The sequence below is a fragment of the Primulina tabacum genome, chromosome 7 (genome assembly GCF_025594145.1).
Source record: "Primulina tabacum isolate GXHZ01 chromosome 7, ASM2559414v2, whole genome shotgun sequence".
Classification (NCBI taxonomy): Eukaryota; Viridiplantae; Streptophyta; class Magnoliopsida; order Lamiales; family Gesneriaceae; genus Primulina; species Primulina tabacum.
In genome coordinates, this window is record NC_134556.1 from 37711791 (window position 1) to 37722584 (window position 10794).

General features: G+C 37.0%; 2 protein-coding genes across 6 annotated transcripts; one reads left to right on the forward strand and one right to left on the reverse strand.

Annotated features, from left to right (window-relative positions):
- The first annotated feature begins 1211 nt into the window (after positions 1-1211).
- Positions 1212-9033, forward strand: LOC142551712 (uncharacterized). Of its 5 annotated transcripts, none has more exons than XM_075661086.1 (3): positions 1212-1362; positions 8327-8503; positions 8640-9033. In XM_075661086.1, exons 2-3 carry the CDS (start codon positions 8333-8335, stop codon positions 8709-8711), a joined length of 243 nt encoding a protein of 80 aa, XP_075517201.1. In that variant the 5' UTR covers positions 1212-1362; positions 8327-8332; the 3' UTR covers positions 8712-9033. The 5 variants fall into 5 exon arrangements, with proteins under 5 accessions (XP_075517201.1, XP_075517206.1, XP_075517205.1 ...); XM_075661091.1 differs by having other exon boundaries at positions 1268-1362; positions 8332-8503; XM_075661090.1 differs by having other exon boundaries at positions 1280-1522; positions 8332-8503.
- Positions 9034-10404: 1371 nt separating this feature from the next.
- Positions 10405-10794, reverse strand: LOC142550747 (uncharacterized). The gene has a single exon (XM_075659814.1). The coding sequence runs from the start codon at positions 10792-10794 to the stop codon at positions 10405-10407; it is 390 nt and encodes a 129-aa protein (XP_075515929.1).

Genomic DNA, 10794 nt, shown 5'->3' on the forward strand with positions numbered 1-10794 from the left:
ATGTATATATTATTATTATTATTATTATTATTATATCTATAGTATCTTATCTATACTTCTATACTATTCTATACTTCTATATTATCTTAGTAAGTTTGCGACACTTAGAGTAACTAATTTTTGTGTCATGGTCTGTTTTAATAATTATATATATTAATAAAATGTTAAAATTTTAATGCAAATTATATGTAGTTCAGCGGATAGAGTTATTGTTTTTTGGGTTTAAGTTATATGTTCAATTCTCATTGAGGTCATTTTTTTATTTTTTTATTTTTCAATTTATTTTTTAATTTATATATCAAAATTACAGTGTAGTCCCTCGCTATTTCTTATAATTATATTTTGATCCTCATTTAAATATAAATCAAATAAATTATAAAAATATTATACAAACACGCAACGTGTGCGTCGGTGCACTAGTATTTTATTAAGGTTGAAGACATGATAATAATCACCTAGAAAATGACACCAACTTTTCTTCCAACTTTACCCTTATATGATACTAATATTAAACTTTTGTTTTTTTTTTAAATATTCAATACACACTTTTTTTTTATTTTTTTATTTAAAAAATTCAAATATCAATTTAGTCCTTCCATAATTTATCAAATTTCACTTTAGTCCATCGATAATGATAAAAAAGACTGTACACAAGCATCACGTGTGCAGAATAACTAGTGTGTGTGTGTGTGTGTGTGTGTATATATATATATATATATGTTACATTGAGAGGCTAATTTCTTTCCCCAAAATTCCCTCTCTAATAAAAAAACAAAATCATCATCCATATTAAAAACAATAAAAATATAAACATTGAAATTTTATTTGTTAAAAAAAATCATTTATGAAAAATCTTTTTACCTTAAAAACGAAACATAAACATAATAAATTTGATTAAAAAATTAGCCTAACACAAAAAATTATTCAAACAAATTATAATCTGAAATATAATTATTTTACATAACATAAATACTGATATTATAAAAAAAATATTAAAAAATCATGCAAAACGAGCTTACGAAATACGAGTACGTCGGAGAGTAAATTAATTGGGTAATAAAACTTGAAAAATAAATTTGTACAAGAGTATAAATTCTGATCTTTAAAGGAGAAAATAAAACTAAATTTTAAAAAGAAAAAATCAAATTAATCAGATTGCAACTTCAAACTAAAACTGGATCAAAACCAAAATAGCCAATCTTTATGTTCCTCTGGCCCAATAGGATTCAGCCTGGCCCACATTTACCCGACCCAAGAATAAAAAAACGATCGAACCCGGAGTCGAGCTCAAAGCGTCGTTCGCCAGCTATTTTCATATCTTGTCGGCCAAGTAGGTCGATCTCCATTTCGAAGCCCCAAAATGTGAGAATTTGCGACCATTTGTTTGTTTCAAGGTCATGATTACAAAATTTCACGAGCTCAAGCTACAATGTTATTTTGATTTCTCAATTTTAATCTCCTGCTGTTTCAATGCTTCTTTATTGATGGGTTGGAGCAATCACAATTCAAGATTACATTGAAGGTTCGTTTTTTGAAAAAATATTATCTTCTTCCAACTGATTGCAACTCTGTAGATGATTTGGAGGGCCAAATATGCCACGAAGGTTAAATCTCGATGTTTTTTTTACTGATAATGTTCAAATCTTGATGTGGAGGTCATGGATTGTTATTTTATCTCAAGTAAACAGTTCTAGATGTTGGATTAAAGGTGGGCTTTTAGGCTTATGGGCTTTCCACGTGAGTGAATGGAAATTTGGAAAGGTGGGTTTGTCCCACATTGGAAAAATGAAGTGGTATAGATAAGTTATATTGTGTTACACTTTATGGAGGTGTAACTATGATTGGTCAAGAGGCTCTATCTCGCGCACACAGGCGCAGGGGGGTGCAAATCATGGGCCCGATTTGCAGTGGAAAAAAAGCTTGACTCGTGTGCAAGCGTACGAGCGCGACCTGGGCGCGTCGAATGTCGGACCGATCAAGGCAAAAATCGCCTAGCAGTCTATGCCATCTTTTGTTATTTTTTTTTTGGTTGAGACCTTTCACATGGCTTGGCTTTTGATGCTTCATCTCACCAACTCTTGGTGTTTCATCTACCATCTTTATGGCAACCTTTGGCCTTTCATATGGATGGGATTGACATGTATAAATAGGAGATGTGCTTAGCCAAGAAAGGAGAGAGAAAAAACACCTGCAAATTCACTTTCCCTTGCATTCTGTTTTCCATCTTGCTGTCGTTCTGCTGAATTTCTGGTTCTACTGCAATTCTGCTACAGTACTGAAATTCTGCTACAGCACTTCTGCTACAGTACTTCTGCATTGCTCTGCTACAGTACTTCTGCATTGCTCTGCTACAGTACTTCTGCATTGCTCTGCTTCTGCTCCGTCTACTGATAAAGTTCAAGTACTGATTTTGTTCGCTAGCATAGTGCTTTGTGCTGCAACTCTGCTGGTTTGCCCGTTGTATCCTGGGAAACAGACGTCCGTGAATCCTCGGAGCACATACTGGAGGGGGCGAATCTGTTTTAAGGAAACTGTACAAGCTACAGGCCTCTGTTTGATTTAATTAAGCATTATTCTATTGTTTTCTTCAAGATACTGATTTGCTGGTTTTATACATTAGTCATACTCTACTGTGAACAGCACGCTTGTTTGGTTTACTGCATATCTGTCCTGTTTTTCCTTATAATTTTATCAACAAACTTAAAACAGATTTTACTCATTACGCGGTTTAAAGTTCAGATATGGCTACTGAATCCAGCGTGCAAAGGGAAACTAGTCATGTTGTCCCTACTGTGCCTACTCAAGTTGTCCCACGTGCTGCTGCGGTTACTGTCCCAGCCAGCCACGGTGAAAAGCCTGAGAGGCCAAGAAGTTTCTTGTAGGCCGCTTTCTGGATTTTAAAATGGTGGATTATAAGCCGGTTATCAGTCAAGTTCAAGAAATCCAAGTGATTCTTCACGAGATTCACGCCGAGGGGATGACGTTGAGCGAATCTTTCCAAATGGCTTCTATAGTTGAGAAACTACCACCAACTTGGAAGGATTTCAAAAACTACCTGAAACACAAGCGAAAGGAGATGAACGTTGAAGAGCTCATTGTTAGACTTCGCATCGAGGAAGACAAGAAGAGTTCGGAAAGACGATTGTTTTCTCCTGTTGCCGCTAAGGCAAATGTTGTCGAGCATGGCCAAAGCTCGAAAAAGAGAAACTTCTCTCCCTCCAACAAGAAGTTGAACCTCAGACCCAAAGGAGGTGTTTCAAAGAAGAAGTTCTCTGGAAAATCCTATAACTGTGATAGCATGGGTCACAAGGCATCTGAATGTAAGAAGCCAAAGAGAAACCGAGAGGTGAATATGGTGGAGAACATATCTCAAGAGGTTTCGAACATGAATCTCTGTGCTGTAATATCAGAAGTTAATCTGGTGGGTTCTAACCCGAGGGAGTGGTGGATCGACACTGGTGCCACTCGCCATGTTTGCTCCGACAATGAGATGTTTGCTACTCTTGAGGAATCTATGAATGGTGAAAAACTATTCATGGGAAATTCCGCCACTTCCGAGATCAAGGGACAAGAGAAAGTTGTCCTAAAGATGACATCTGGAAAAGAACTGACTTTGAACAATGTGTTGTATGTGCCCGACATCCGCAAGAACTTGGTGTCAGGGTCGCTTCTGAGCAAGCATGGTTTCCGCATTGTATTCGAGTCAGATAAGGTGGTTTTGTCGAAAAGTGGAATGTTTGTTGGCAAAGGTTATGTTTGTAATGGGTTATTCAAACTCAATGTTACGGCTGTTAAGCCTGTGATGAATAAAGTTAATACTTTTGCTTACTTGCTTGAGTCTTCTTGTTTATGGCATGGTAGACTTGGACACGTTAATTACGATACAATTCGTAGACTAATTAACATGAAAAGCATTCCTGCATTCCAAATTGATAAACAACACAAATGTGAAACTTGTGTTGAGGCAAAACTAACAAGATCATCTTTTCGAACTATTGAAAGAAATAGTGAACCACTTGATCTAATTCACAGTGATATATGTGATCTAAAAGGTGTACAAACTCGTGGTGGAAATAAATACTTCATCACTTTTGTTGACGATAGCACAAAATTTTGTTATGTGTATCTCCTCAAAAGTAAGGATGAAGCTATTGACAAATTTGTCCAATATAAGAGTGAAGTTGAAAACCAACTTAGCAAGAAAATTAAGGTGCTATGAAGTGATCGTGAAGGTGAATATGAATCACCATTTGCTGAGTTTTGTGCTCAACACGGTATCAAACACGAAAGAACTGCACCTTATTCTCCTCAGCAAAATGGCATTGCAGAGAGAAAGAATCGCACATTGAAAGAAATGATGAATGCGTTGTTATTAAGTTCTGGTTTACCAAAGAACATGTGGGGGGAAGCTGTTCTAACAGCAAATTACCTTTTAAATAAGGTGCCCCAAAAGAAGCAAGATAAAAGTTCATATGAGTTATGGAAAGGTAGAAGTCCTTCTTACCAATACTTGCGAGTGTGGGGGTGTCTTGCCAAGGTAGCAGTACCCACTCCAAAGAAAGTAAAGATATGACCAAAAACTGTGGATTGCATTTTCATTGGATATGCTCAAAACAGTAGTGCATATCGTTTTCTTGTACATGAATCTCAAATACCTGATATTCAGAAGAATACGATAATGGAATCAAGAAATGCTTCGTTCTTTGAACACATGTTTCCATGCAAATCTAAGGAAGAACCAAGTTCATCCAAAAGATTATATGAAACAAATGATGAAGAACAAGAGCTTGATCAAGACACAGAACCTAGACGTAGCAAGAGAGCTAGGACTGAGAAATCATTTGGTCCGGATTTCATCACTTTCATGATGGAAAGTGAACCTCAAAGCTTCAAGGAAGCAATGAGTTCATCTGAGGGACCTCTATGGAAAGAGGCTATCAATTCCGAAATGGAATCCATTTTACAAAACCATACGTGGGAATTAGTAAATCTTCCTCCGGGAAGCAAACCACTAGGCTGTAAATGGGTTTTCAAAAGAAAAATGAAATCAGATGGAACCATAGATAAGTATAAAGCCAGATTGGTAATTAAAGGTTACCATCAACGTGAAGGGCTTGATTACTTTGACACATATTCTCCTATATCGAGAATAATCTCTATTCGTGTGATACTTGCGATTGCCGCCTTGCGGAATCTTGAAGTACACCAAATGGATGTAAAGATAGCTTTTCTAAATGGAGATTTAGAAGAGGAAGTTTACATGGAACAACCTGAGGGATTTTCTGCGACTGGGCAAGAAAATAAGGTTTGTAAACTGGTGAAGTCTCTGTATGGCTTAAAACAAGCACCAAAACAATGGCACGAAAAATTTGATAAGGCCATGTTGGAAAGTGGATTTAGATTCAGTGATTGTGACAAATGTGTATACATAAAAACCACTGAAAATGGATATGTCATTTTATGTCTTTACGTAGATGACATACTTATCATTGGTAGTAATGATAAAATGATCAAATCCACCAAGAAGTTATTGAACTCTAGATTTGACATGAAAGATTTGGGCTTAGCCGATGTAATCCTTGGAATTAAAATCCATAGAACATCAGAAGGGCTAATCCTAAGTCAGTCACATTATGTTGACAAAATACTTGAAAAGTTCAATAATGATGACTCTGCATTGGCTAGAACCCCGATAGATACCAGTCAACATCTATCAAAGAATCGAGGTGAAAGTATGTCTCAATTAGAATACTCTCGAGTCATTGGAAGTCTGATGTACTTAATGAGTTGTACAAGACCAGACATAGCCTATGCAGTAAGCAAATTGAGTAGATTTACGAGTAATCCAGGAGTTGAACACTGGAAAGCAATTATCAGATTGCTAAGATACTTAAGGTACACTCGTGATCATGGGCTGCACTATACCAGATATCCTGCTGTTATTGAAGGATACAGTGATGCAAATTGGATATCTGATATGAAAGACTCAAAATCTACAAGTGGATTTGTATTCACTTTAGGAGGTGCAGCAATTGCGTGGAAATCTTCCAAACAAACTGTAATAGCCAGATCCACGATGGAATCTGAGTTTATAGCTCTAGACAAGTGTGGTGAAGAGGCTGAATGGCTGTGTCATTTTTTAGAAGATATTCCAGGATGGGAAAAACCAGTGCCGGCTATATGCATACATTGTGATAGCCAATCTGCGATTGGAAGGGCAAAAAATAAAATGTATAATGGTAAGTCTAGGCATATACGTCGTAGACATAATACCATTAGACAACTACTCTCAACTGGAGTTATCTCTGTTGACTATGTAAAGTCAAAGGATAATATAGCGGATCCGCTAACCAAAGGGTTAAACAGAGAGTTAGTTGCGAAATCGTCAAGGGGAATGGGGCTCAAGCCTATAGAATAAATTGGTGCGAAGGAAAACCCAACCTACGCTGACTGGAGATCCCAAGAACTAGGTTCAATGGGACAACCTAATCGCACTAATTTGGAGAATCATTGTGGGGGTTATCCCTAGTCCATTTCTATTATGAAACAGTGAATGTTGATGATAAGCTTACGGCTTTTAATGATTCTGATAAGAAGCAATATAGAATCACCTATGTGAGAGAGAAGTGAGGCCGCTTCGAAGGAATTGCAGGGCTCAATTCTAGACCCTCTTGCAGAACCAGGCGTGTGTTCATGGCCAAAAAGAACACAATCATGAGAACTTAATAGTATCAGGGAGAGTCTTGTGTGAAGTATATCACCATTCACACAAACGGATGTACAGTTCAAAGACATCACGTCTACTGTCAACCAGTGAATTAATATGCTTTCACAAAGGAAGGTTCAAAGGGTAATACCTATCTATCCTATGCAAGACTCAACTGTTGAACTTTATCAATGGAATCCTTTCGTATAACTTTAAATTCCCATTCATGTGGGGGATTGTTGGATTAAAGGTGGGCTTTTAGGCTTATGGGCTTTCCATGTGAGTGAATGGAAATTTGGAAAGGTGGGTTTGTCCCACATTGGAAAAATGAAGTGGTATAGATAAGTTATATTGTGTTACACTTTATGGAGGTGTAACTATGATTGGTCAAGAGGCTCTCTCTCGCGCACACAGGCGCAGGGGGGGTGCAAATCATGGGCCCGATTTGCAGTGGAAAAAAGGCTTGACTCGTGTGCAAGCGTACGAGCGCGACCTGGGCGCGTCGAATGTCGGACCGATCAAGGCAAAAATCGCTTAACAGTCTATGCCATCTTTTGTTATTTTTTTTGGTTGAGACCTTTCACATGCCCTTGAGACCTTTCACATGGCTTGGCTTTTGATGCTTCATCTCACCAACTCTTGGTGTTTCATCTACCATCTTTAAGGCAACCTTTGGCCTTTCATATGGATGGGATTGACATGTATAAATAGGAGATGTGCTTAGGCAAGAAAGGAGAGAGAAAAAACACCTGCAAATTCACTTTCCCTTGCATTATGTTTTCCATCTTGCTGTCGTTCTGCTGAATTTCTGGTTCTACTGAAATTCTGCTACAGCACTTCTGCTACAGTACTTCTGCTTGTTCTGCTACAGTACTTCTGCATTGCTCTGCTACAGTACTGTTTCTGCTTGTTCTGCTTCTGCTCCGTCTACTGATAAGTTCAGGTACTGATTTTGTTCGCTAGCATAAGTGCTTTGTGCTGCAACTCTGCTGGTTTGCCCGTTGTATCCTAGGAAACAGACGTCCGTGAATCCTCGGAGCACATACTGGAGGGGGCGAATCTGTTTTAAGGAAACTGTACAAGCTACAGGCCTCGGTTTGATTTAATTAAGCATTATTCTATTCTTTTCCTCAAGATACTGATTTGCTGGTTTTATACATTAGTCATACTCTACTGTGAACAACACGCTTGTTTGGTTTACTGCATATCTGTCATGTTTTTCCATATAATTTTATCAACACTAGATATGATAAGAAATTAAGTCCGCTACTGGTGCAAATCTTTGGCTTCATTTGATTGTTGGACGACATCAGTAAAAGACTGGAAATGGTCTACTTTGGGTTGGGTACATGTTTGTCTAGTTGAGATGTTTGGGTTGGGTGAAGATTGTGGTACGTGTTTGTCTAATACAGTTCATTTGATTGTGGGTATACGTTTGTTTAGTTGAGATGTTACACAACTATAATAGAAGATTGGAAATGGTCTACTTTGGGTTGGGTGATGCACAAGTATTACTTGATCATGAGATAAAAATGTGCACCGTTCTCGAATGTCCAATGTGTTTGTTTTTTCTTTTTTTCATAACACTGCTTGTGTTTAAATCTTTTTGGCATCGATTAGGGTAGAATGGGCAGGAAAGCTGGTACGTTGTATATTAATCCAAAGAAGTTCGGCAATCTTCAAAAACCTTGTATGAGAGAAATGGTTTCATTTCTCAGTTGTTTGGCTCTAAGCCAAGGGAATGATGTAAAATGTACTCGGCAGAAGTCACTTTTGAGTGCTTGCATGGATGCTCAGGTAAGTGCAATGTGAACATTTTATTCAACTCCCTCTTGGCAATTTTCGCATAGAATTTGGTTTCGTGCTCCAGGAAAATTATCTTCATGTCGGGGCATCTTGCTAGTGACTTACCATTTCTATTCCCTTTCTGCAGACTGCTAATAAAAGAAAGCCTTGGGGTAGCATCAACTATCACTTGCAGAGGCTTAACAGAGGAAGAAAGTAGGAACTGGACTTTGGTATTTCCTTATGATTATGAGACTGCATCAGCTGTCATCTTCTGTGTGGAAAACAAAGCCCCGAGTTTAAGTATTTTTTTATGGGAATTCGTTGACGGATTAGCTAAAGAATATTCTGTTTCTTCCCCTTCTCATATTCTGGCTGTTTGTTCAAATCTAGTAAACAAACGTAATTTCAGAGTTTTTTGCAAGAGTTTATAATGTTTATGTTTCAAGCTGGAGGGAACTTATGTTCGGGAAATTTGATGTGATTTGGATCGATCCACAACCGTATCTATCTCATCTCTGTTGGCATTCCTATCCCACCAATGCGCTGTGTGAGTTTCTGCAAATAAGTTCTCATTTAAGTATTAAGAACGTATTAAAGTTCCCTTTATCCAAGAATGGCTACCAGATATTCTCCTCGAGTCACTTGAATCGGCACCAATTTATCGTGATTCATTGAGGACACTTTCTTTCACCACCATTTCTACAAAATGCACAAGCTATAAATTTTACACATTAACAAGGAGAAGACTCGAAGATGGAAGTCTGAAATTGCTATTAATTGATGCATTAACCGTAGTGTAATGAAAAGCTCGTTTGAGCAACTGTTTTTTAGAACACAAGACTTCTTCTTCTTTTTTCTTTGAATCAATATATATATGGTAATTTATGGTAATTTTTATCTATTATTTTACTTCAAAAAACGTTTATTCACAATCAAATTTGAAGCTGGATCTCGCACTTTTAAACTTGACAATAAGCTCGAAATACCATGATTTTGTTTCTTCGTCTCTAGATCATTAAAACTAATTTGTTAATCCAGTACACTAACACCTGATCAGTGGAAATATTGTTGACAATCCCATGACTAGTGAGTTTGTAGGAATTAGACAAATTGACATGCTGCAATAAGTTTGAGGATTTTATGCTGCTTGTAATATATCCTGGCACTAGTAAAATGTCAAGTTGTTCTTTATATGTAAGGCTCTATTTTGACGGATACTTATGAAACCATTTTTTTTTATAAAAATATTTTTACAAATTTTTATGAAAAGTTTCAAAAGTTGTTTTAAGAAGAAATATGTGTTTGGACAATTATTTTATAAAAATGTTTTTACGATTAAAAAGCAACATGTTTTGATTTCAATTATTTCTTTCATTTCTAAAAACATTTCTCAATTGTTATTTAAAACTGTATTTTTATAACAATTTTAAAAAAAAATTAATCGCTTTACGAAAATATTTTTAAAAATATAAAAATGTTATTCGAATACATACTTTAAATTTTTTCACTTGTAAAACGCTAAACATAACCTTATTGTCTACTGTTAATGTTGAAACTACTTTTCTTGTCTTAAACCAAAACGAAAAATCATTTTGTTTGAATTCGAGTATGTATCGATAACTGGTTTGAAGTATGCATGTTTTGACAACTCCCTGTTTAGTGTTTTCAATCAGCCCATTTGGTTGAATTTTGTCCTAACAAGTAACAAAAACTGAAAAAGGAAAAACTATGAAATAATTAAGAGAAGAGGTTACATCTGAATTCGTATATGTTATATATATTATGTAGGTATATATCATCAAACCGGTGGCCTAGGTGGAAAATTGTAGTTTAGCAAATGAATCTGTTGAACCTGCAAGTGTTTTAGAGCCACGCCGTTACACCTTCTCTTCCAAATATTTATCTCATCCTCAGCGGACCCCTAGCGGCGGTGCCGCCCTATGCACCACTGGCAAAGGCGGATCAAGGTCACCTATATCCACCACCTTAACACAACCTTCACCACAGCCATTAGTCTCTAACTTTATAATCGTCGTCTCTGCGTTTGTTCTGCAGCCTCTGATTCCACTTTTGGCTCCGTTATTGGTGGTTGTGGGCAAAATGGTTTTGCTAGAAAAGAGTTTTCTCGGTTTGGTCGACTTGTGGTAGTTGGCTGATGGAGCGGGGTGGCCAAGCACTCTGCTGTTTCTCTTGACTTGTCCTATGCAACTGACTTTGGGTGATGCAGGTTCTTCCACTGATGTATGATCTTTCCGGTGATTGTTTACTTTGATGTCTTTGATTGACAAACGGCAAAACAT